The sequence below is a fragment of the Marmota monax genome, unplaced genomic scaffold (assembly GCF_021218885.2).
Source record: "Marmota monax isolate L192 unplaced genomic scaffold, Marmota_monax_Labrador192_F-V1.1 WCK01_AAM20220418_F8-fsc00018, whole genome shotgun sequence".
Classification (NCBI taxonomy): Eukaryota; Metazoa; Chordata; class Mammalia; order Rodentia; family Sciuridae; genus Marmota; species Marmota monax.
This window is the reverse complement of record NW_026692201.1, coordinates 5,087,806-5,115,538: the sequence shown is the minus strand read 5'-3', so window position 1 is coordinate 5,115,538 and position 27,733 is coordinate 5,087,806. Positions and strand designations below refer to the sequence as shown.

The following is a 27,733-nucleotide window of genomic DNA, read 5'->3' as shown; positions in this document are numbered from 1 at the left end:
TTGGTAGAGTGCTTGCCTTGCATGCTTGCCTTGCATGGGTTCAATATCCCTAGTGCGTGCGCGCGCGCACGCACACACACACACACACACACACACACATACACACACAAAGAAAGAAATGGAGCCTTTAGGAGGTGATTAGGAATTGATAAGGTAGAGGCCCCATGACTGAACCTGGTAGCTTCATAAGGAGATAGACCAAAAAACCTATGCATGTGCTCCCATTTCTTGCAATATGATGTCCTTCTCATGTTTCCTAACCTTGGATTATCAGTAGGAGTGTTTTACAATTGTTCCTTCTTTACAATATTACCCTTTATACAAGTAAACCTGAGTAGTTTTCTTTCCACATCTTTAGACACAGACTCCACTTCATTGTATACATTCCAAAGAAAAATATTCATATGTTCAGGGTTTCAAATTTTTTCATTTATTTTTAAAGGCAGTAATAAAAAGCTTAATATACTAAGAAAGTTACAATTATACAAATGCGCTCAATAACAATTTGACAGATTGACCTTAATGCACTGAACATGACCTTGAGTTTTTTAATTACTTACATTCCCATTGTTCAGTCCCTTAAACTGATTATTCCCTAAAAACACCTTGCTGGTTATTTAGGCATAGAACACACACAGGGGAAAATGCAGATGATGGTGTCACCCAACCAAGTGTCTGTGAAGATAATCCATGAAGATAAGGGTGAGACTTTTGTTCATATCAACCAAGGAACATCAAAATACCATTCTCCTTGGGAGAAAGTTGAACCTGAATTTGAAAGAAAAAAATAAATAAAGGCTAGGTCCAATTACAAAATATAAAACCTTATAAAATCATAAAGAAATGAGAAAATATAAAGTAATACACTCATCAAACTAGAATAAAAATATAACACTTTTGTATAGAACACAAAAAATAAAAATATGCCAGTGTAAAGACTTAATAATAATTAAAAAAAAAATTAAGGAATACTGGTATATTATTGGTCCTACTAGAATTAAAAATATTATAAAACAATTATTAAAACTGTGTTAAGGGGCTGGGATTGTGGCTCAGTGATACAGTGCTTGCCTAGCATGTGTGAGGCACTGGGTTTGATCCTCAGCACTGAATATAAATAGATGAATAGAATAAAGGTCCATCAACATCTAAAATCTTTTAAAAAAAAAACCCATGTGTTAAAAATTTTAAATGATTACAACAGCAAAACTTTTTTCCCACAACTTCTCTTAACCATAGTATACTAATAACTAGAAAGTAAACCTAACCACCTAGAAATTATAACATTAAATGTTTTTAGGTTGAAAACAAAACTCAATTTAAGAATCACAAATCAGTCATGGTGTATATACCTGTAATCCCACCTACTCAGGAAGATAAAATAGAAGGATCCAAATTTCAAGGCCACCCTGGGCAACTTGGCAAGTCTCTATCTCAGTGGGGTAGAGCACCCCTGGTTTCAATCCCAGTGATGCCAAAAGAAAAAGAAAGAAAAGAGTGGAGAACTGATATATTTAAGGATAAAAGAGTCTTATCAGGCTAGTTCATTCAACAGAGGACTACATAATACAATATTTTGTGATAAAATCTGAACCACTAGCATGGTACTTGAAGTACCAGCTACTTGTGAGGCTGAGGAAGGACCAGTGCTTAAGCCCAGGAGTTTGAGATCCAACCTGGGCAAGAATAAGACCCTGTTTTAAAACAAAACAAAAACTGAACCATCCCATTTTGCGATTGTTGAAAAAAATGCTCTCTCTTTTTTTTTTAATCTTTTATGATTGTCTACAACAAGTGTACTTGCTAGGCTTGTGGATGTAGCTCAGTAGTACAGTGCTTGCCTAGTACATGTGTACACTCCATCCTCGGCACTACAGAAAGAAAGGAAGAAAGGAAGGAAGAAAGGGAGAAAGATATTGTGTTCATCTATAACTAAAAAAAAAAAGTGTACTTGCTAAAGTCTATAGAAGTATATATAAAGTAATTGGGAGCATAAGATGAAAAATTCTTAATCTCCTGAGACTTGTGATCTCTTTTAAGGAACCCACTGATGAACATATGTGGACAAAATAATTGGAAGGTAAAAATATAGAAATAAAAACAATATTTGGACTGATCATTCTATTGGTACTTATGAATGTAAAAATGTTTTGCTGCTATGGAACAAAGATAGTTTTTAAAATTTTTTCAGTGCTGGGGATTGAACCCCAGAGCCTTATGCAATATTAGACAAGTGCTCTACCACTGAGCCACATCCCCAGGTCTGGCCTCATTTTCATCATCCATCAATACACATAATCTTGTTTTGTGTATATTTTTTGTTGTTGTTGTTTTTATAAGAGTGAAAACAGTATGTTTTTTTCTTTCAAGTGTGAAGAACAGAAATGGAACTCCAGCAGGGGAAAGAGGGAACCCTATTTAGCAGGTTGCCCGTTATGTGTATTTTGTTTAAAAAGACACAGTATTTAACAAATATTATGATTCATTAACATTGAACTCACTCCTCACAGCAATATAACTCATGCCCAAATGAAGTTCTAAACAAAGTTATTTAATGCATGTATTTCCTCTGTAAAACACATCACAGAGGGGTGTGTTTTGCACCTAGGGGTAGAAGACAACACTTAAGCACAATGCATGCAGGCCATTTTAAACAGAAAACTCACAAAGAGAAGCCACAAACAATGAGAAACATGTGGTACTAAATAAAATGTTTTTGAAAGGGACACTTGTTTATAGCATAGGAGCTAAAATAAGAAAACAGAGCATGTTCAACCCCAATCAGGAACCTCTGTTGGGTACTCAAAGCGTTTTGTCTTCTGAGCATGTCCACAATGTCATGAGTATTGACTTTGGGGTTAAAAATAAATTTGAGCAAGTGGACAGATAAGCAAATACAGCATCCACAAATAATGAGGTTCAACTGTTAACCAGTTTTATAAGCAGCCTGGTACTGTGGTGCACACCTGTAATCCCAGGGACTTGGGAGACTGAGGCAGGAGGAATACAAGTTGAGGCTAGCTTCAGCAATTTAATGAGACCTTGCCTCAAAACAGAGCTGGGGATGAAGCTCAGTGGTAGAGCCCTTGTCTAGTATATGCCAGCCCTGTGTTTGGTTCCTGGCAATACACACACACACACACACACTTAAAAAGAGTAAACATAAATATCTGAAATAATTGGGAAAATAAACACCGAGAAAAAATTTAACATAGCTCTCAAACACATAAACAAAATACTAAACCTCACAATAAGATAAATTTAAAAATTATAAATACTATGAAATGACCAATTTCAACTATTAGATTAACAAAGATAGGGAGACTGAGGCAGGAGGATTGCAAGTTCAAGGCCAGCCTTAGCAATTTATTAAGATCTTAAGCAACTTAGTAAGACCCTGTCTCAAAATAAAAAATAAAAAGGGCTTAGTGATAAATCACCTCTGCCAAAAAAATCCCCAGTGCCAAAAATATAAAAAATAAAATTAAAAACAGACTGACAAAGATCCAGAGGTTTAGTAAACTATTGGTTAGATTGTGGGAAACAGAACTCTCAATGCTCGTGGAAATTTACACTAATACAACCTCTACTCTGAGTAATTTGTCAAAAATTTATTAAAATGCTAAGTGCATATCCAGTAGTTATACTTCTCGGTACTTAATCCTAAAGCTGTATTCATTCCTACAAAAGAACTATGTAATAAGAATATTGACTGTCATATTAAATATTAAATGACTGGAAACAACCTCAACTCTTTTTTCATTCTACATCCTCAGCCTCAACCTAAACTTTCATCTACAAAAGCTCAATTAAATGCTATATGCATCTCCACATAAGAACATCCTGCACTATTTAAAAGAATGAGAAGGTTTTACATAGTGATATGGAGGGCTCTCTAAGATATATTGAGGGAAAAGTACTTACCTATTAAAGAATACTGTATGAGTTACCTATAAAAATAAAAAAATTAAAGTTTAAAGGGAGAATAATATATCATACTAGATTTATTTTAATTATATATTTTTTATTTCAGATAGATTTTTTTTAAAAAAACTTATCTTGGGACACAAATTTAAAAAACACTATGGAAAATCTCCCTCATGTCCCTGTGTCTTCTATATCTCCAGAGGTAATTCAAGTACTGCCCGGGCATAATTAACATATATACATACAAACACATAAATATATATTTACACAAATAGCAGATTAACATAATACAATAGTTCTGCCTCTTGCTTTTTTCACTTAAATGTAGGTAGACCTTCCTATTAGACTATTTTATAGACAGCAAAGCAACAATATTCCTTTTTTTTTTTTGGTGCTGGGGATTGAACCCAGGGCCTTGTGCATATGAAGCAAGCACTCTACCAACTGAGCTATATCCCCATACCAACAATATTACTTCTTAAAAAACAATTAAAAAGTATAACAAATTGTTAAACAACAATCTAACAAAAGTAAATTGAAAGAATATACTGAATAATGTTCAAAAACAGACTCAAACTATTTTAGAACTTTTATAAACAAGAACTGAAAGACTACTTAAAATAATACAGGAAAGACTACAGTAATTAGGTAAGTGCACAGAATGAAGACTTTACTAACTGTTCTTTTTAGAGAAGCAATATGACAACATGACGTTTAGAATTACTTAGAATCTAGGAACCCATATACAAAATTAATAAATATATAAAATCACTTCCATGATACCTGTAAGCAAAAGAGTTCAAAATAGATTTTCTTTTTTGGGTCCTTGGGATTGAACCCAGCATGCTCTACCACTGAACTACATCTCCAGCCCGTTTCATTTTCTATTTAGAGACAGGATCTTGCTAAGTTGCCAGGGCTAGCCTTGAAACTATGACCTCCAACCTCAGCCTCCAGAGCTGCTAGGATTATAGGCATATGCCATTGCACCCAGACCAAAATAGATTATAGCCATGTAGGAATATGTATCAGTAATCTCAAACTTTACATCTAAACCTATGTACTTGGGATTTATATGGTATCATTGCGTAGTACATTTTGTTTTAACCATCACAACAAACTCATCTTTCTAAAAACATGAAACAACTGAAAATTATTCTATTCTTCAGGGGGATATAGCTCAGTGCAGAGCACTTGCCTAGCATGTGCAAGGCCCTTGGTTCCATTCCCAGCATCAGAAGGAAAAAAAAAAAAAAAAAGGAGTAGGAAAAACAGGAGAAGGAAGAAAGGAAGGAAATTGTTCTAAAATGGGAAAGATGATAATGATTTGCGTCATCCAGCCAAATATTCATGAAAAAAATTATGAAACATTTGTTAAAACCAATTAGTCTTTTTAAAAATATTTTTAGTTGTAGATGGACATAATACCTTTATTTTATTTATTTATAGGTGGTGCTTAGAATTGAACCCACTGCCTCACACGTGCTAGGAAAGGACTCTACCACTTAGCTACAACCCCAGCCCTAAAACCAACTAGTCTTTAGAAAAAGTGAGTAGCTGGAGGTGGACTTGTCTTCCCACTAAAGACTACAAAACTGGGCATAACATATACCACTATTTCCAGGTACTAAGTAACAAATGGTGCAGGGCTGAGATCTTTGAGAAACAGAGAAACCTTTGACATGGACTTAGCATTCACCTTTTTTGGCTGGTTATGGTTCCCAGACTAGGTGCCTATATATAAGTGGAGCTTGAGATTTCTGATATTCCTGAATAGAATTCAGTTCTCCAGTTCAGGCCTTGGACTAAGGCAGCTAGACTCTGAGCAAGCAAGGTGCAGAGAGTAGGAACTTGAAGAGAAAATGCTGTAGAAATGTTGGAAGGTTTCCACTTAGATCCTTGCCGAATTCTCAATTGTATGTATATAGGACATGTTTCTACAGGGCATGGCACAAGCAGTTTCTGGGGAGCCAGGTGCATTGCAAGTTCAAAGTCATCCTTAGGAAGGCTCAATCTCAAAATTAAAAAAAAAAAAAAATCTAAAAAGAGCTGGGAATGTGGCTCAGAGGTTAAGTGCCCCTGGGCTCAATCTCAGTACCAAAAAAAAAAGCAGTTGTTGGGAGCTGACAGTTGGAGAGTTCAGAGGTAATATACAGAGTTCCATGACCTATGGAACTACTATGTGGTCCAATGCAACTCATTTTACTGCTGTGAATATGTTTTCTCATCTGTAAAATGGGAAAATAGCATCTAATTTTATGGATACTATAAAGATTAAACAAAATAACTATGCACATCATACAGAAATCAAAGTAAAGCTAATATGATTACTTATAAAGGTAAAAAATTTTTCATGTGGTAGTTTTCAGTTTCCTTTGCAACAAAACCCAAATCCACTAAAATATATCTGAGTCTACAGAAACTAATATTTATAAAATAAGGTTTCATTTGTTCTTAATTAAAAATCTTTATTGAAACATAAAGACTCATTAATGCTTAGGTATACTGCTTCACATTTCTCATTTTTTATCCAGTAACCAAGGACTTTTTATTTAAAAGAGAAAATATAGCCTAACCCTAAATCACATGCCATTTTTAAATGTAAAGGTCAATTTGTGTACTACAATCATATGAAAAGTTTAAGATTACAAAGAATCATGAATGCTTTACCAAAGCTTTTCTAAATATATTACCTAATATCTTTAAAATGTACTACATAAGATGGGTGCAGTGGCACACACCTGTAATCCCAGTTACTCAGGAAAACTAAGGAAGAAGAATCAGAACTCTGAGGCCAGCCTGGGCAACTTAAAACACCTTGTCTCAAAAGTTTTAAAGAGGGCTGAAAGGAGCTCAGTGGTAGAGAGCTTGCCCTACATGTGTGAGGCCTGGGTTTAATCCCCAGAACAGAAGAACAAACAAGAAAACGAAAACATATGCTGCATGCATTATCTCAGAAAGCAGGTAAACTCACACACCTTAAAAAAAAAAATTGTGTGAGAGTGCATACTGTATGATTCCATTAATGAAGTTCTAAAATAGACTTATTTTTTGCTCAGGAGTCAGAACGGTGAGGGGCAAGTGTGATGAAAGGTGCACAAAGAAATGTCCTGGGTTGAAGGAATGTTCTTTCAATACTGATTCAGCTTGATGTAAATCCTTACATTTTATCATATAAATATTATACCTCAAAAAAAGTACTAGAGCCAGGGTTGGTGGCACACACCCGTAAACCCAGCAGCTCCGAAGGCTGAGGCAGAAGGATCTAGTTCAAAACAAGCCTCAGCAACTTAGCGAATCCCTAAGCAATTCAGTGAGACCCTGTCTCTAAATAAAATACAAATAAGGACAGGGGATGTGGCTCAGTGGTTGATTGCCCCTGGGTTCAATCCCTAGTACCAAAAAAAAAAAAAAGTACTGGAAAAAAAGTTGAGTACTTTCTTCAAATTATTAATTCTTTTGAAGGCCATGATTCATACAGAAAAATTATTTAATGCCCAGTACTTGCTAAGATAACCAAATATTGAATGTCTTTTGTTTTCTATATGTAAAACATGGACTTCATAGTAGTAGGAGTTGCTCTTCTTAACTTTCAGAATTTGATTTCTAAACTAAATATATTATTTTCCCATTTACCAGGAGCTTCAAGCACAAGACTGAAGTTCATAAAAACAAAACATTAACCTGTAGTTTCTTTCTGCTAAGAGTAACCAAGCAAAAAATCTAAACTTAACAACATGACTCAGATACTAAGTAATCTCTGGATGATCCCTTAAGGAGATAGGGCACCTATGCACATCTCTTCTGAATGTAGGTATTGCTGTAATAGCTCGGCTTTGATTTCATTGTTAGGATTATTCTAGATGTGTGGTTGGTGGTTTTGCTGTTTTCTGTCTGTACTAATGGGGGAAGCTGCTTCATTATTCTATATTTAAGTTAAGGTAAATATTATTTAAAAATAACTCTAGGTTAAACACTATTACGATTAACTCAACTTTCAAAACCATTCACCTAACAAAGGATTTATCAGAAGAAATACCTTCAGCTGGATGCGGTGGTACCCACTTGTAATCCCAGCAAATCAGAAGGCTGAGGCAGGAGAATTTAAATTCAAAGCTAGCCTCAACAACTTAGCAAGGCCCTAAGCAATTTAGCAAGACACTGCCTCAAAATTAAAATAAAAATAATAATGATAATAAAATGGGCTGGGAGGGTTTAATCCCTGGCATCATTTTAAAAAACTGTTCAATCTAGCAAGAATGCATGCTCAACTTCTTCATGATAAACAAAGATCGATCTGAAAACAATTCTGAAATTTCTCTTTTATTTACCATTTTCTCTTTCTTGACATTCCTTCTAGTCTAGGCTTGAAACCTTTCCTAATTTCAAAACTTGCCAGATATTGTAGGTACAATGAAGAATAGAATATAGCTTTCTATAGAGGAAAGGCACATATGTAATCAAGAAAAATTATGTGGCCGGTGAGGTGGCACACGCCTGTAATTCCAGCAGCTCGGGAGGCTGAGGCAGGAGGAGCGCAAGTTCAAAGCCAGCCTCAGCAAAAGTGAGGAGCTAAGCAACTCAGTGAGACCCTGTCTCTAAATAAAATACAAAGTAGGGCTTGGGATGTGTCTCAGTGGTCAAGTTCAATCCTTGGTACCCCGCCCCCACCAAAAAAAAGAAAGATTCTGTGGAAAGCTATGTAATTAAAAAAATATTTTTTTTTCTTTTTTTTTTTTTTAAGCTGATTCAAAGAGAGTGAATTACATGGATGGGGACTAGTAGGTAAGATGGTTGGGTGGCATTAGGAATAGAGATTCAAGCCAGGTGCAGAGACACACACCTGTAATCCCAGTGACTAGAGCTGAGGCAGGGAGAATCATGAATTCAAGGATAGCGTCAGCAATTTAGCAAGCCCCTGTCTCAAAATAAAAAATAAAATGAGCTAGGGATGTAACTCAGTGATAGAGGGAACCTGAGTTTAATACAGAATTAAAAAAAGAAAAAAAAATGGAATAGAGATACATTTGAACTACCCTAGGCCTCTAAACACACTATGCCCTGAAACTTCTGGCTTTGCACATTTACATGGAATGGTCTAAACTCATTTCATACGCAGCTAATTTTTCTATTTACCCTTTCAGATTTGGTGAATAACCTAGGTAAAGAACTCCAATTGAAGGTTGGGGTCATAGCTCAGTGGTGGAGTGCTTGCCTACGTGTGAGGCACTGGGTTCGATTCTCAACACCGTATATAAATAAATAAAAGCAGGGCTGGGATTGTGGCTCATCAATAGAATGCTCGCCCAGCATGTGCGGGGGCCCTGGGTTTGATCCTCTTCAGCACCACATAAAAATAAATGAATGGAACAAAGGTATTGTATTGGGCTGGGGATATAGCTCAGTTGGTAGAGTGCCTGCCTTGCACGCACAAGGCCCTGTGTTCAATCCCCAGTATCAAACACAGACACACGCACACACAAAAGTATTGTGTCCAACTACAACTAAAAAATAAATATTTTAAAAAATAAATAAAAGTCCATTGACAACTAAAAAAATATTTTAAAAAAAGAACTTCAAAAAAGGAGATTAGGGAGGGAAAAGTTAGGGAAAAAAGAAGATTGGGAAATAGAAAAAAAGTGGGGGACTGTTGGAAACTCCTGAGAGAAACAAAGAAGAAAGTCATTTTTGTTTCTGATGAGAGAAAAGAAGAAAAATGCAGATGTCAAGGTGTGTTTTAAAATACGGGCCTTGCTTATGCTGAGGAGGAGGGTGGAAATGAGGAGCTGGAGGCTTGAAGTTGGAAATAAGGAGAGGGTGCTTGGAAATCAGGTCACCCAGCAGGAGCCCAGCACAAAGATCAAAGTGTGTGGGATGCCTAGTAGAAGGTCTGACAAAGAAGAAAGGGATGGGACCTAGGTAGAGGCTACAGGAGCCACCTGAATTGGTTCTATAGTATTCTTTTGTGCTGAGCAGCCTCTGAAGGTCAAGGTCTTCACAGCCAGCCCTCTTCCGATTTAAAAAACCCACCATTCTGAAGCCAGCCTCTGTGTGATACAATATTGTCCCTACAGTTGCCACAGAACTATTGTTTCTTCAAGTAGGAATGTGGTTTCTCTTGAACAGCACAATCTTCTTTCTCTAAAACAAAATAAAAAATCCACCACCAACAATAACAAAAACCAAAATCAAAAAAAAAAAAAAAAAAAACTTCAATTGAATTAAGACAACTTTAACTAAAAAATGAAATATGGTAATTACTTTTTAAAAATTTCTTTTGTTGTTTTGCATTGTTGGCAATACACGTTTAAATATTATCATTTATATTATTTAAAAAGCACTCCTCCTAGGACTACATCTCACATTCTGAAAAACAAAAAAGAAAATATGATCTTCAAAAATTTGATTTTCAGGGCTAGGGCTGTGGATCAAGCAGTAACGCGCTTGCCTGGCATGCGCGGGGCGCTGGGTTTGATCCTCAGCACCACATAAAAATAAAATAAAGATGTTGTGTCCACCGAAAACTGAAAAACATTAAAAAATTCTCTCTCTCTCTCCTCTCTATCTTTAAAAAAAAAATTGATTTTCAAAGAAACATGAAAGTATCTACCAAGAATCAACATACCCACAATCTCTTACCAATGTCACAAAACAGAAAAATTTATCCTGAGACTAAGACAAAATAGAATCAAATTACTATATACATGAAGGTGTTTACTGTAACGCTATTCAAAATGGAAAAATCTACTGCATAAAGGAATAGTGGCATATTAAGTAGGCAAAGACATGCAAAATGTGACTTAGGACAGACAGACACACATGCAAGTGTGTATGCCAAATGCTACGATGACATCCAGTATAAAAGTATAAAACGGGGCTCAGTAGTATAGCATTTGTAGATCCTAAGTGAAGCACTAGTTTGATCCCCAATACCATACACACACACACAAAAAAAACCCAGACAGTGTACAATAATATGTAAAAAAGGAATACAATGACATACACAGCTAATTTTTGCTGATTTAAAAAAATTAAATATATTTATTATATACTTTTAAACATACAAAAAATAGGAAAATAGTACAGTGCATATTCATATACATACCAGTTAGATTAACATTTTCCATATACCTTCCACAAACACACTTGGTGAAACCATTTAAAAATATTTTAGAGCCATTATAATATTTCATTCCAGAATGCTTCAGTGTACTAATTTAAAAAATCACTCTATAAACAAGTTTTATTACACCTCACAAAATCAGAAATGATCTAATATTTAAAATCCAATCCATATTCAAAATTTCCTCAATGCCCCCAACTCAAGGTTTTTACAAATGGCTTTTCTCGTCAGAGTCTGTTCAAGGCTATTAACACTGGGAACTAGAGACAAAGCTCAGTAGTACAGTGGGTGCTTGGCTTGCACAGGTTTTAATCACTAGTACCAGAAGAGATTTCACATTACGTTGGTCTGTTATGTCTCTGAAGTAACTTTTAATCAAGAATAGTTACCCAAACCATCTCTTTTTTTTCTTTCTGATATTTTGAAGAAACAAAACCAATTATCTTCTATAACATTTCATATTCTAAAACCTGTTTCACAGTGTTTTCATTAATGTCTTTGAATTTATTGTTCTATTTCCAATATTCCCTGCAAAATGGGAAATAGACCTAAAGGCTTGATTAGATTTCAGTTAAACTTTTTTGACAAAGAAAGTTCATAGATAATGCAGTACACTTTATACTACATCACAAATTAAAAAGCTGCCTGGCTATTCAACCGATGCTGGTCATGCAAAGTAATCCTTAGGATTTTTTTTTGGGGGGGAGGGATAAATTACATTTTGTCTACATGACCAACCAGCAAGTATTTGGTGAGATGATATTCTGACATCAAGATTATTCTAGTGGGGATATAGATAAAAATTTTTTCTGGGGGTGAGGGGCACATATTAGGACACTCAACCAGAGTCACATTCCCAGCCCTATTTTGTATTTTATTTAGAGTAGCTCAGCACCTCGATTTTTGCTGAGTCTGGCTTGAATATGCAATCCTTCTGCTTCCTGCCTCCGCCTCCTGAGCCGCTGGGATTACAAGCATGCACCAGCCCAAATTTTTATCTAATAGTTTTGGCATTAAAATATCTTTAACTTTCCAACTTTTTAATATTTCAATTTTTAGAAATATTTAAAAAGCATTGGTTTTCCACAAATCAGAAAATTTATACAAAAATAAAATTCATTTTTATAATGATGGCAGACTTACTCCTTAATTGAAATGTGAGCACCTCCCTTCTTTTTGATTTTGTCTGAAACCCTGTAAGAAAAGCAAAATAAAGGAAGTTAAAAGAATAGCATACACATTTATTTGTATTTATTTATATTTTTAGCATATTTTTATATAGATGTTAAGAAAGTTTCATTTTATTAATTTTATTTAACAAAATATCATCATAAAATAAATTTATTGGCTTCCAACATGTTTTCAAAGTGATTGATTCCAAAGTAAAATATTAAGTTGGAATTAAACATTTTTTATTTTAACAAGGCCAATTATATTCCTAAGGTCCCTTACACTTTCTAAGAAGTAAAAGGTACAGTGTAATCCACCCATTTGTTAATATAAAACTGGGATGTGGGTATAGGTCCTGGGATAAGTCCACAGCATCACAAAAAAAAAAAGAAAGAAAGAAAAAATAAATAAAACCAGCACTCAATAAAAATGTAAAAGATAAAACAAAATAAAAAAAATCAATACTCATTTACTGTTTCTCCTCATCAGATCTAGCCCAAATGTCTTAGGTATCCTTCTTTCTGGGTTTCAATGCCTTTTATCTTTCCCTACATCTGTACCACTTGTAGAGGCTTTCCACTTCATTACCAATGTATACCTATGAGGCCAGAAGGTACACTGGAACTGACTTTTTACTAATGAGGACAAAAAAAAGTTAGAACTCATTTTATGTTATTCCAATAACATTACTCTTTTATTTTGAGCTAGGGTCTCACTAAGTTGCTGAGGTTTGTCTCTAACTTGTGATCCTCCTGCCTCAGCCTCCTGAATTGCTGGGATTACAGGTATATGCCACTGCACCTGGCTAAAATAGGAATTTTCAAAATACACAGGAGACAGTGCATAAGAATTTGGAAAAGCCAGTTAGCAGAATCAAAAACTAGAGCTAGAGCAGGCACGGTGGCACATGCCTATAATCCCAGTGGCTTGGGAGGCTAAAGCAGGATTGTGAATTCAAAATCAGTCTCAGCAATTTAGCAAGGCCCTAAGCAACTTAGTGAGACTCTGTCTCTAAATAGAAATCCTGGGTTAAAAAAAGGTGTGTGTGTGGGGTGGTGCTGAGGGGTGTAGTTCAGTAGTAGAACACTACTGGGTGCAATCCCCAGCTCTTTGACCTGAAAATAACACTTCTAGAAATCATAAGGAAAGGATACACAAGACAGTTAATATGTAAAAATGGTTACCATCAGAATAAAAAGTTGCTAATGTTCATCAATTGAGAAACTATGAACTTATTCTGAACCAAGCTTATCATAAACCAGGTATTATTCTACAGAGATCCAATGTTATCAAGACAGACAAGGTCCCTGATGTTATGGAGCTTATATTCCACTGGAAGGAGACAAACAGGCATGAAAAATTATACCAGGGAGTGAATGATAAATGTAATTTAGAAACATAAGTGAGGTAAAGTGGTAAGAGAATAAGGAGTATCACTTCTGCACTGAAGAGGGAAGGTGAAACTTAAGTTGATATCTAATCGTAACAAGCCGGACGAGTGAAATCTGGGGGTAGTTTTTAGACCAAAGAGCCAGAGAGACTCAAAGGCCCTGAAGAAAGCATAAATCTCTGTTTTTACTACAGTGTTAGTAGAGATAAGAGAGAGCATGAAATGAGATGTGGGCAAATAAGCTGGGAAGACACATATATTACACTCTGCAAATCAGTGTAAAAGCCTTGGATTTTAACCTAAGTGTGATTAAAACCCATTGGAGGGTCTCAAAGGAACAGCTATGATGGACTTTACATTTTAAACTATTATTCAAGCTGCTTCGTGGAGAATGGATTTATCAGGGTGAGAGGTGAGATTTTAGAAGCAAGGAGTGTTCTGAACTATTACAGTAAGAAATGATGATATCTGACAATTTAAAACATACAAAGAGTTATTCACACCCAACAATAAAAAGACAAACTTTACCCAAGTAAGAAATTAGGAAGAGAATTTGAACATTTCTCCAAAGAAGATATGTAGCCAAAAAGAAAAGATGTTCAACATCATTCAATCATCAGGAAATGCAAACCACAATAAGGGATTATCTCATACCCACTACAGTGGCTATCATCAAGCACAGAGATAATAAGAAGTGTTGAAGAGGACATAAAGAAAGAACTCTTTCCCATGAACTTTGGAAAAATTTGGCAGTTTCTCAAAAAGTTGAACAGAGTAATCATGAGTCAACAATTCTACATGTACCCCAAAGAACTGAAAATATGCTCATAAAATTTTATGTAAAAATTTTCATAGCAGTATTATTCAAAATAGCTCCAAAAAGAATTCCTTTTATCAACTGATGAATTGATATTGTATAATAGGTATACTATGCATAAAATGGATTGTTCAGCTGTAAAAAGAAATGAAGTACTGGTATATGCGGCAACTTGGATGAACCTTGAAAACACTATGCTAAATAAAAGAAGCCATAGATAAAAGACTATACATAGTATAATTCTGTATATATGAAATGCCCAAAATAGACAAATCAATGGAGACAGAAAGCTTATTGGCTGCTAGGGCTGGGAAAATTGAGAGTACAGAGTTTGTTTTGGGGGTGATGGAAATGTCCTAAAATTGATTATGCTGACAGTTGCATAGCAGTTAATATATTAAAAACATAAACTTTTTACTTGTACACTTCAAAAGGGGAGCTGTATGTCATGAGAATTATATCTAAATAAGGTTTTATTAGAAAAAAGAAAATATTCACAGCAACATAATTTTTAATAGCTCCAAACTGGAAACAAACTGGGAAAATACACATCATACTCTGCAAACTAGAGTAAAAGGTTTGAACATAAAGATTCATCAGTAGTAGAATGAATTAACAGATTATAGTATATCCACTCAATGAAATGTAACCTAGCTATCACTACACATAATAATGTAGATTCAGCTCACAAACAAAACATTGAACAAAAAGCCCAACCAGCCAGAGCTAAGTGTAGCTCAATGATAAGAGTGCTTGCCTAGGATGTACAAGATCCAAGATTTGGTATCTAGCACAGCAAAAAAGAGAGAAAATCCTTTTTTCCCCATTACCTACAATTCATTTTATTTCAAATCAAAGCAAAAAAGCTACTGAGATTAAAAAATAACTTAAGGGGAAATACTGGAGAATGATACTAGCCAAATTATACTTTTACATTGTATGAATATATGACTATGTAACAATAAATCCCGCAATTATGTATAACTATAATGTACCAATAAGAAAAATATGGATAGAAAAGTAATTGAGGGGGCTGGGGATGTGGCTCAAGCGGTAGCACGCTTGCCTGGCATGCGTGCGGCCCGGGTTCGATCCTCAGCACTACATATAAAGATGTTGTGTCCGCCGAAAACTAAAAAAATAAATAAATAAATATTAAAAAATTCTCTTTCTTGCTCTCTATTAAAAAAAAAAAAAGTAATTGAGCTGAACCTAGGGGCATACGCCTATGATCCCAGCTACCAGATACGTGGAGGCCTGAGGAGGTAGGATCTAAGTTTGAGGCCAGCCTGGGCAAGATCCTGACTCAAAAAAAAGAAAAAGAAAGAAAGAAAAAATGCCTGACTTGGCCATTACTTACCATATAATAGCCAGTATGATAGCCACTCATATACCAAGAGATTAACATGCTTCCCAAAGCATCAGCATCATCAGAATCTGGACATATAGGAGGTGGTGGGGGAATTATCTGAAAGGGAAAAAGATTTTTAATTCAGCAAACAAAAATATGTTTTACACAGAGGATGCTGGGTATTAATTGTATCTTCTCCAACATATCATGGCATGTCCTATTTAAGTTTTGTTTTTATTTTTGAATCTAATACCTGGAAAAAGTTAACAGTAATAAAAAGACCAAAATTAAATTTAACAAAGATCAAAAGATACTAGGCCTGGCCTAGGGTGGTAGCACAATGGTAGAGCAGTTGCCTAGCATGTATAAGGCACTGGGTTCAGTTCTTAGCACCGTATATACATAAATAAAAATAAAGGTCCATTGTCAGCTAAAAAAAATATTTAAAAATTTAAAAAGATACTATGCAATTCAAAATATTAGATGTTCTAATTTGATTAGACTATTTTTCTGTTTCATTATGAAGATATGAGTAGAAAGACCAAGCACAAATACCTTATTTTCCCTACACACACATACACAGTACTTCATGACCATTTTAAGTAAAGGTCTTAGGTAGAATATTTGCCCTATCCCTACCCCAAAACAGTCTGCCAAACTCTATTTATATCTATTGTTAACACCTAAATATCATCATCAGAAATAAGTTACATGATCAAAAGCTAATATCCAAAGTATATCCAAGGGGTATAAAACAATCAACGTCTTATATGTGGTGTAATTGAGTCCTTTCTTTCTTTTCCTTTTTTTGGTGGAGTTATACCTCCAGTCCTAACTATGTCCTTTTTCCCTTTTTTGGAAGTACTAGAGATTAAACCCAGGGGTACTTTACTACAGAGCTATAGCCTGCCTGCTGACACACACCTTTTAAAAATATTTATTTAGTTATAGATGGACACAATACCTTTATTTTATTTATTTTTATGTGGTGCTGAGGATTGAACCCAGCACCTCACACATGCGAAGCAAGTGCTCCACCACTGAGCTACAACCTCAGCCTCTCCTCCATTTTTTTATGTTTTATTTTGAGACAGGGTTTCATTAAGTTACCCAGACTGTGCTTGAGCTTTCTATCCCTGGGCCTCAGCCTGCTATGTAACTGGGGGAAGGCACAGAGGTTCTTCCTATTAGGAACTACCTCATATAAAAAGATACCAACTTTTGCCAGGAAAAAACAGGCAATACATATAGTTCAGAATTGGGGTTCTGAGAACACTGTCTGAGTAACAGAAGGGAATTCAAAATGAAAACTGAGGTTTAGTTCAAATCTTTTCCCATTATTCTGTGGCCCAAGGAATGATCTAAGATGATAATTCCTAATCCCCTATATTCTGCTAAATTCCAAACTATATATAAAATCAAAATTTAATATGAATTCTTTTGTACTTACTGGTGGTCCAGAAGGAAATGGAGGTAGCCAACATGATAGGAAGTGGGGTGGTGGAGGTGGTGGTGGTGGGCCACTGAATTTTAGACCTGGCTATAAAGAATGTTTCAAAGGAAAATTAATTTACTAATTTCAATGAAGGGAAAGAACTGAAACCCAAAAGAAAAAAAAATAATTACCCAGAATAATACTGTATCATACATATCAAAAAGATTAAGTGGAATTTCATGTACTAAATCCTACAGTCAAAGAGACCTATAAGTCAAATAATAATCTCTAGATTTTTCTCATTTCTTTTCTGTGTAAACATTAAGGAAATAAAATCAAAGTAAGGAAGATTTTTAAATACCTAATGAATCAAAGACAGTGCATTCAGCAAGCTATTTTAATTATAAAAGATTATATACTCTCCCCTACTTCTATTAACTACATTATATAATCTTTTTTATGAAGCCCTGTCATATATGCTTAGAGCACATACTGTAAAAATTAGCAAAACCTCTCATCTAACAAAAATCAGCCCCAAGACTAAAGACGCATAATTTTAAGAGCTTTGATCATTTTATGTTCAAGAACCTCTAATACAGTGTTAACTCAATAAAAAAAGCTATCATGAAAAATCTTAAGGAGAATCTTGATTTTTAAGTTATTATCAGAATACCACACTCTTTCACAAAGAACTAGATAGGGACATCACTTGGGTTCTGAAACAGCTTACCCTATAATAAGACCTTTTTTTTTTTTTTTTGGTACTGGGGACTGAATCTAGTCTCATAGGGCACTCTGCCACTGAGCTACATACATCATCCTAGCCCTTTGTATTTTATTTTTTAAGTTTTGAGACAGGGTCTTGGGGCTGGGGTTGTGGCTCACCGGTAGAGTACTCCTCTCTCATGTGTGAGGAACTGGGTTCAATCCTCAGCACCACATAAATAAAATAAAAAGGTATTTGTCCACCTACAACTAAAAAATATTTAAAAAAAAAAAAAACGAGACAAGGTCTTGCTAAGTTGCCCAGCTGGCCTTGAACTTATGATTCTTCTGCAAGAGCCTCCTGAGTCACTTAGATTACAGGCATTTGCCACCATACCTGGCATAAAAATAATTTTCATTTAAAATGATTAATTTCTGTCGGGCTCAGTGGTGCATGTTTATAATCCCAATGACTTGGGAATCTGAGGCAGGAGGATTGCAAGTTCAAAGCCAGCCTGAAAGAGCCACAAATAAAAATAGTGTAAATCCACAAAACAATCTGAGGACTCCTCAAAATTTTATCCATATTAGATGTAAAAACTGTATTCTTCCCCCCCCCCCAAATATCTGATATGGGTAACACATGGAACTATATATAGCATATTGTCCAGGTGATGACAGAATATTATTCTTATATTGTACATATAATAATATATATCTTTTTTTTTTTTTTTTTTTTTTTTTTGGTGGTGCTGGGGATTGAATCCAGGGCCTTGTACATGCGAGGAAAGCACTGTACCAACTGAGCTATATCCCCAGCCCTATATCTTCTAACTTCTAAGAAACTAAATTATTAAGTCTAATACCTACTACTCCACAAAAGTAGTTTGGTAGGTCTTTCAATATGAACCATTTTGCATCATTTTCTTTTCAAAAAATTCTCACCTGTGTAAGTCTAACATCTAAAGAGAGCTATCAAAGTTTCACAGGGAAACTACTCAATGGAGGAGTTAATTTCCAATATAAATTATTTCTGGAAACCTTTTCTGGATAATAGGTTTACCTTTCCTGGTCCCAATCCTGACCCTGGCATTGTGGGTGGTGGAGGGAGAAAACAGTCCCATGGAGTTGCTTTTGACTTGATGTTATTTGGTTTATTTCCAGGAGACCTAGAGGAGTTTTCACTTTCATCTGTTGAAACTTGACTTTCATTTTCATTCTTTAAAAAGAAAAAAAAAATTGTGTTATATGAAAATGACACCTACGGTCCCAGCTACTTGGGAGGCTGGGGGCAGGAGGATCACCTGAGCCCAGGTGATCAGTCTGGGCAGCACAGGGAGGCCCTATGTAAAATAAATAAATAAATAAAAGAGAAAGAAATAATGTCTCTGGGGCTGGGGACGTGGCTCAACCGGTAGCGCGCTCGCCTGGCATGCGTGTGGCCCGGGTTCGATCCTCAGCACCACATACAAAGATGTTGTGTCCGCCAATAACTAAAAAATAAATATTAAAAAATTCTCAAAAAAAAAGAGAAAGAAATAATGTCTCAGTGGATCAAATGGATAACTTGGTATGCAGTTACTCCTTTTTGTTTTTTTTAAAGGATGGGGTCTTGCTATGTTGCCCAGGTGGTTGTTGCAGCTGGACTCAAGTGATCATCCATCTCAGCTTCCTGAATAGCTGAGATTAGAGGCATGCACCCTACCCAGCTCAGGAACCGAAATTTTTTGTATCCTTACCTCCTGAGTATTCTGTTCTATATTATTAGCTACTTCAGAGGTTGGGGAAAGCAGATCAGACAGATTTTGCTCCTCTCTATTTCCATATCCAGTGTAAATCACAATACAGGTTTCTCTCTTAAAATCAACTGAAGCAATGGTAGCTGGGTAAATACAGCCATCTTCTGACCAAATGGCAGAACACTTATCACCAACTTTCCACTACAAATGAAAGATATGCACACAAATACACATACAATTATTTCTTGAAAGAGAGTAAACTGTAATCTTATTTAGATGGGGTGGGGGTGACAGGTATAGTGGACAGTCTCTAATTAATACGTTTGGAAGGCAGAAAGAGAAAAAGGCTTAGGACTAAATCCATGCAAATCTGAATTCCAGCTTTTGCATTTATATAATCATGGACAATGTTCTTAAACACTTTTGAGTCATCTTTTACCTGTCTATAGACTGGCTATAATACAGTTTACCTCCATATTTGATGTGAAGAGAAGCAGGAAAAGTATATTAAATGCCCAGCACCAGCCCAGCTCTGTGCCTGCCACAGAGCCACGTTAACTCTCTTCTCCCTTGGTAATGATGAATTTAAGGTTGACTAAGGAGACAGCTTCCAAGTCAACTGTTTCTAATTAACAGAAACTACTTTAATCCAGAATTTTTGGCTGTCTGGAATTAGCAATTTTAGTGTTTTTGAAAAACAAAAAGGATATCCATCTCAGTTTAAGAAATAAACACTGCTGATTCAGTATAAGGCCCTCAAACAGCATCATCACCTTTCCTCTATTCCATCCTCAAAGTAAATCTTGTCCTGATCTTTTTTTTTTGGTAGCAGGGATTGAACTCAGAGGCACTCAACCACTAAGTCACTTCCCCAGCCCTATTTTGAATTTTATTTAGAGACAGAGTCTCATTGAGTTGCTTAGAGCCTCACCATTGCTGAGGCTGGCTTTGAACTCACAATCCTCCTGGCTGGCTTTAAACTCACAATCCTCCCGTCTCAGCTTCCCAAGCCACTTACACTTCCCCAGACCTATTTTGTATTTTATTTAGAGACAAGAGTCTCACTGAGTTGCTTAGCGCCTCGCCATTGCTGAGGCTGGCTTTGAACTCACAAACCTCCCGTCTCAGCCTCCCAAGCCGCTGAGATTACAGGCATGTGCCACCATACCCGGCTTTTGTCCTGATCTTAATATTTGTCAATCCTAACTAATATTCCCTATACTTTTATTATTAACATGAACATTCCTACATAACAGAAAGTTTAATAGTCATTTTAAAAGTTGCAAGATCACATGTCAATAGAAAACACTGAACAAATTAATCATTTAAGTTAAAGGTATTTGACACTATTCAATAAGAACAGAAGAAATTCTTTGAAGTTAAATTTCAAAGTTTTAAAACAACCTGTTTCAAGGGAGTTGTAGTATTCTTCTTCTGGCTTTTATTCTTCTTAACAGGTTTTCGCCTAGGTGTGCCCTTTGGTTTATCTGAAGTTTCACAAATGTCACCATTCTTTAGAGCATGCTATGAAAATAGAAATAAAAATGTACACATTATAGAGTGATACATTTAAAAATGTCAGAGTATAACTCAGTTTCTACTATAAGCTGGTCTCAAGGCTCATCACCTCGAAAGCCTATATTCCTCTTTTCATTGTCTCACATTCTACAGGAACTGCCCATGAAGATGGTGTCCACCTGAATACCAGCTCTAAGGACTCCCAAATCAAGTCTCCATGCTCTCAGCCTCTGTAACAATAGACAGTTACTATTACAATTGATCACCTCCTTCTTCTTGATATTCATGATAATTTAGATGACACAAAAATGTAAGGCCCCGGGGCTGGGTTGTGGCTCAGGGGTAGAACACTCACCTAGCACGTGTGGGGCTGTGGGTTCGAACCTCAGCACCACATAAAAATAAATAAATAAAATGAAGGTATTGGGTTCAACTACAACTAAAAAATAAATACTAAAAAAATTATAAAAAAAAATAAGGCCCCAATGCTTTAGTTATTTCTCTAACCAAGTCTTACACTTACACGTTCCCAACAGGAATTGGCTGTCCGTCTTTATTTGCTCAAGGTAATTGATTCCCATTAGTTCAATTATAATGCTTCCAAAGCTACTATCCAGGTCTGAATTTTCTCCTTAGTTTAACCCAAAATTTTGAATTATCAATTTCACATTTTCACACTCAAAGTGAATAAACCTAATTACCTTTTCCCCAACCAGTTCTTTTCCTCCTTTACTCAGACTAATTCACCCTTCAATATGATCAACCCTATCCCACATTAAGCCCCATTTCAATCTGTATTTTACAGAACTCTTAGTAACTCTTTCTGAGCCAACTTCTAGTTTCATTGTATAATGGAAGGCATTAAAATATCTAGAATTTGGATACAAAGATGACACATGACCTGATCCTTAACTCATGTTACAAGTGTAATTATGGAAAGAAGTGGACTCTCTCTGTCTGGTGCTTTGCATAAATATATGTTCTGTGTGCTCATTCTAAACAGGATGATGGATAACCAACAAACACTTGATGCTCAATAAGACTAAATATTTTGAACAGTGAAGAAAATGAAGATGTTAAACATTTATATAAACTTCTTATTTCAGCCACAGAACCAGACTTTACCTCCTAAAAAACGTGTATAATCCTACATCAGGAACACTTAACTTGACACCCAACTCATGGGATTTGGAAGGATTAATTTAATTGGGGCTAGGGATGTAGCTTAGTGGTAGAGTGTTTATCTAGCAGGCACCAAGCCCTGGATTCAATCCCCAGTACTTAACAAAACAAAACAAAACAAAAACAACACCACTAACAAAAAAACCCCAAACCCCAAATACCAAAATATGTAAAGCACAATGCATAGAATTTTGTTATACTCTATAGTTATTTATTATTAATTATTGTACTACTGCTATTTATATCATCATTATTTCACTAAAAGCTTATTAATTGTTTAAAAATGTAATTCAGACTGTCCTTTTCCTACTTATCTGAACTAGAGGACATCTTACTTTTTCTTTCTTTTCTTCCCTTCCTCACTTTTTTCTTCCCTCCTCCCTCCCTCCCTCCCTCTCCCCCCACCTTTTTTTTCCCCCAGTACTGGGGATAAAACCCAGAGGTGCTATTACTACTGAGCTACACCCCAGCCTTTTTATTTCTTATTTTGGAACAGGGTCTCACTAAGTTCTTAGGCTGCCCTTGAACTTGGGATCTTCCTGCCTCAAACTCCTAAGTGGTTGGGAGTAAAGACATGTGCCACCATGCCTGGATAAATTAGAGGATATCTATAGTTTGATATGATGTAAAAGTATTAAAAAAAATAAATGTTTAAAATACTGAAATTGCTTTTGCAAAAGGAATGACATGCAGATATGCTATCAACTTCTAAAGGATGATTAACTCACCCATATTTTATTTATTTATTTTCATGTACTGGGAATTAAACCCAGGGGTGTTCTATCACTGAGCTACAGTGCAATTTTTTATTTGAGCTCGGTGTGGTGGTCCACTCCCCAGCAGAGCTGGAGGTGAGACAGGAGGATTGCAAGTTCAAAGCCAGCCTCAGCAACAGCAAGGCACTAAGCAAATCTAAATAAAATACAAAATAGGGCTGGGGATATGGCTCAGTGGTTTAGTGCCCCTGAGTTCAATTCCTGATATCCCTCCCAAAGGCAAGGTATTGCTAAATTGCTAAGGCTGGCCTTGAACCTGCCTCAGGATGAGCCAGTGGGATCACGGGCATGTTCTACCACACCTGGCTAACCCATGTTATTATCTAAGCTTCAAAATGAAAACAAAATAATATGTACTTCAATGTCTTACTGTTACCAATTATTTTTTCCAAATGAATAACATGAAGGAATAGGGAAAAATAAACATTTCATACCTTAAAGGAAGCCACAGCTTTATCATAAGCTTTAATCAATGCTGTATCATCCCAAATGTCAGAATCATCACTCTGGGAAGGGAAAGGAATAGAAACAATTCATGTTCAGATACACTTTATCAAAAATGTATGTTAGGGGCTAGAGATATAGCTCAGTTGGTAGAGAGTGCTTGCCTTACATACATAAGGCCCTGGGTTTAATCCCCAGCACCACAAAAATAAATACATGGTTATCAGAAGCTATTTACAAAAAAAAAAAAAAAAAAAGTATGTTAGTACCAAGAGCCATCTTAATCCAGACTTAATCAAGCATATATGAAGAACTCTCAAACCTCAATAAAAAGAAAACAATCCAATATAAAAAAAAGGGTAAAAGACCTGAACTGAAGAAGATATGTGGATAGCAAATAAGCACATAAAACAAAGATCAACATCATTAGTTATTAGGAAAATACTCATTAAAATCCTAAGATACTACTATACATCTATTACCACATCTAAAATTAGAAAGACGGACTATAGGGCTGGGGTTGGTGGTAGAGCACTCTCCTAGCATGTGTGAGGCACTGGGTTCAATCCTCAGCACCACATAAAAGAATAAATAAATAAAAGTATTGTGTCCATCTACAACTAAATATATATATATATATATAAAAGCTCTACTATACCAAATGTTTGCAAGGATAAGGAGCAAATGGAACTTTCATACACTGCTGAATAGAATGTAAAATGATACATACACTTTGAAGAGTGTGGCAACTTCTAAAAGACTTAAAATAATCTACCCCATGTCCAAAAAGAAAATGAAAGCATTTGTTCCTAAAATTAATTATACCAATATTCATGGGAAATCTAAAACAGTCCCAAAATGGAAACAACCCAAATGTTCATGAACAAGTGAATGGAAAAAGTACAACATACACACACAGTGGGATACTACTTAGCAATAAAATAAGATAAACTGACATACACAAAATGGATGAAAATCAAAACAGCTATAAAAGATACTGTATGATTTCATGTTTATAAACTTCTAAAAAATTCAGACTAATCTGTGGTGACAGAAAGTAGATCAGTGAAGGGAGGAAAAAAAGTAAATCATGGGCTGGGGTTGTGGCTCAGCAGTAGAGTGCTCGCCTAGCATGTGCAAGGACCTGGGTTCCATCCTCAGCACCACAAAATAAATAAATAAATAAATTAAATATATTAAAATTAAATTAAAAGATAAATATTTTTTTTAAAAAAGTAAATCAGTGGCTGGGGATAAAAGAAAAGGAGGAATGGAAGGAGAGCATCATAAAGGTGGAATCCAATTGCTCCAAGGCCACCATGCTATAAGGAAATCCAAACCAATCTACACATTGAGACCACATGGAGATATCCTGGAACTACATGAAGAAATGCTCTGCTGCTCCCTAGCTGCCCAGTCCCCTGCTACATACATATGTAGCTCTCGCAAATGTATGTATGCTACCACATGAGAGCACTGAACAAGAACTGCCTAGCAAATTCCTGACCCACAAAAACCCTGAGTGGTTCAAACAAATCATTACTACCATTAAGCCACTAAGTTTGAGTGATTTATCACACAGCAATCCAGAAGATTAGGTAACTCTCAGTAGCTCTAAAGTTATTCCTCTGTCCTGCCATCTTTTATTACTTCTCAACTCCTGGAACTTCAACTGTGCTCTCTTGAGCAATTAGTTAAAAAAAAAGCAACCTCTTCTATGAAGTTCCCATCATCTTGCTCTAACCAAAATCTGCCTTTCCCTGAGGATGCCACTTTCCTTGAAGCAATCTCAAAAGGCAGATATTTTCTCTTCCATACTCTTCATAGCCCTACACCAAAGGTGGGGAAGAATCTTCCTTGTTTCTTACTTCCATTTTCAGATTACTCTCCTTCCCATCTCTCTAAAACATTCCCAGTCCACTGGGCGCAATTGCATATCTGTAATCCCAGTTAATTGGGAGGCTGAGGCAGAGTAATCACAAGTTCAAGGCCACTCTCAGCAGCTCAGAGAGACCCTGACTCAAAAAGGGCTGAGGATGAGTAACTCAGTGGTAAAGCACCTCAGGGTTCAACTCCCATACCCTGCCCTCAAAAAAATTCTGTCATCAGTCTGCAGTTGCAGTCATCTACAACCTCCTGGGTCACTCTTCCTCATTCTTTAAAGTTTACATGTCAGCATTCTAACACTAGTCCTGTCAGAATTTTTGGTGACTTAAACAAAGATGTAAATTATCCTTCCAATATCCTCTGAGTCTTTAAACTCCTCTGCCAACAAGGTTGGACATCCTCAAAGTCAGCTACTCACTTTTATGGGCTTTGTTTATCATGAATAATAACTAAAACCTATCCATAAATTCAATTTCAAGAATCCCACACCCTAATAACCACCCTCTAAGATCTGCAATTTATTACTTCTAGTAGCCTGATGACAATCATTTATCTTCACTGAGACTGGCAATCCTCACAATTTTTAACTGTCTCTCAGCATTTTAATGTCCTCACTTCCTTTTCTAGCCAGCCTAAATTGTATGGTCCATCATTAAGATAACCCAAGGGGAGGGGGGCGCCTGGGGTTGTGGCTCAGTGCAGAGCACTTGCTCGCAAATGTGAGGCACTGGGTTCAATCCTCAGCACCACATTAAACAAACAAACAAACAGATATTTTTTTAAAAAGGATAACCCATATGTACCTCTCTCTCATTTTTTTGATTTTTTTGTACTGCTGGGTATTGAACTCAGTGCCTCACTCACACTAAGCAAGCGCTGGACCACTGAGTGAGCCCTCCCCTCACTTCTTATCTACTTGGCAAAATTATAATACTGCTAATTTCAACTCTTGGCTTATTCTATGCCTTCGCTCACTCACCTGAACTTAACTGGAGAAAAATACAATCATGTCTGACCTCCTACAGCTCACAACCCCAAATCTCAAGTAAGCCTTCATGATGCTTAGCCATTTGTAAATTTTCCTCCTCCAACACTGATCCCCTCTCCTAGGGAACTACTTCCTGTCTTTTCATATTTCAAACCTTCAACACCTCCTCCCCCCTCCTTCCATCCAGCTGATGACCTTGCCTCTTTCTCTAAGAGAACGGCAAAAATCAAAAGAAAACTTTAACAATCTCCTGCTACCATGTCTGCTCTTTCAGAGATCTGTAATCCAAATAACTTTCACTACTGTCAATGCTTCTAAGAAAGGTTAAATTCATCCCTCTCACCTACTTTACCTATTGCTCCAGAATTCTCTTCTCTTCACGAATAATTAATTTTTCCAACTTTGCTGAATCTTTCCAATCATAGCCCATAAAGAAACTGAAGCATGTGGCTTGCATCTTAAAAACAAATACCACAATTTTAAATCTTCTTTACCTCATACCCTCCCTCATCTATTGCCCACTTGCTCTAACTTCTACTTATAATAAAATTCCTTTAAGTATTTGTCTTTTCCCACGCTCAACTTCAATCAGATTTCACCATGTCATGACCTAGACTGAGCTATGGGATCTTCCCTCTTCCCCATCTCAGTGCATCTCAGTAAATGGCAACTTTGCTTTTCGACTGCTCAAGATAATTTCAGTGTCACCCTTGACTTTTTTCTCTTAAAACATTCTTATCGAATCCACCTGAAAATCCTGGTCTCTCTGATGACAAAGTATATCTAGAACCCAAAACCTTTAGTTTAAATCCACTGCTAACACGCCGATCTAGGTCTGGATCATTTCAATAAACTCCTACCAGGTTTCCCTGCTCCCCTTTGACCCTGACCACCCTCCACCCAGGTCAGGAACCAGTAGACAAATCAAGATGCAGTATGGCCTCGCCTCAAAGCCATCAAAGCCCCCGACTGCGCACGGAAGGGGCCTGTGGATGGGGCTCACTAGTAGGGGAGTGGGGAAAGATGTAAAGCAGGACCTTAGCACCCGCGAACAGACCGGTCAGGTCCTGCCCGGAGGCCAACGCTACCAGCACGCACTGGGCGCATGTACCGAGGCTCCGCGGACCGTGACCTCACCTGGCCTGTGCCGCGCCGGAACAGCACCGAGTCTTCCTGCTCAGGGACGCCGCTGCTACCTCCACCTGGACCCATCGCCATGGCGAGCTTTCTGGAGGACGGACGGCGTGGGGTGCAGACCCAAGAGTGACGACTTCCGCCGCG

The 27,733-nt window shown here is 36.5% G+C and overlaps 1 protein-coding gene and 1 non-coding gene across 4 annotated transcripts; one reads left to right on the top strand and one right to left on the bottom strand.

Annotated features, from left to right (window-relative positions):
* Positions 1–407: 407 nt before the first annotated feature.
* Positions 408–27,723, bottom strand: Smn1 (survival of motor neuron 1, telomeric). Of its 3 annotated transcripts, XM_046427447.2 has the most exons (10): positions 27,590–27,723; positions 23,568–23,639; positions 21,062–21,181; positions 19,658–19,858; positions 18,982–19,137; positions 17,229–17,318; positions 15,788–15,895; positions 12,194–12,244; positions 3,925–3,950; positions 408–768 (listed from the first exon to the last, which is right to left on the bottom strand). In XM_046427447.2, the coding sequence occupies exons 1-8, from the start codon at positions 27,668–27,670 to the stop codon at positions 12,197–12,199; spliced, it is 876 nt and encodes a 291-aa protein (XP_046283403.1). In that variant the 5' UTR covers positions 27,671–27,723; the 3' UTR covers positions 408–768; positions 3,925–3,950; positions 12,194–12,196. The 3 variants fall into 3 exon arrangements, with proteins under 3 accessions (XP_046283403.1, XP_046283413.1, XP_046283417.1); XM_046427457.2 differs by lacking the exon at positions 3,925–3,950; XM_046427461.2 differs by lacking the exon at positions 17,229–17,318.
* On the top strand, positions 1,989–2,056 carry LOC124082851 (small nucleolar RNA SNORD42). The gene has a single exon (XR_006848517.1). It is a non-coding gene; the product is annotated as a small nucleolar RNA SNORD42 (small nucleolar RNA).
* Positions 27,724–27,733: the final 10 nt, after the last annotated feature.

Excerpts from the sequence above, each read along its gene's own strand:
- Smn1 (XM_046427447.2), bottom strand. The coding sequence starts at position 27,670 with ATGGCGATGGGTCCAGGTGGAGGTAGCAGCGGCGTCCCTGAGCAGGAA. Across the intron at positions 19,859-21,061 it reads CTACAACTCCCTTGAAACAG|TGGAAAGTTGGTGATAAGTG; the intron begins GTTGTTTTAAAA and ends TTTCATTTGTAG. Across the intron at positions 12,245-15,787 it reads ATCATACTGGCTATTATATG|GGTTTCAGACAAAATCAAAA; the intron begins GTAAGTAATGGC and ends CTTTTCTTACAG.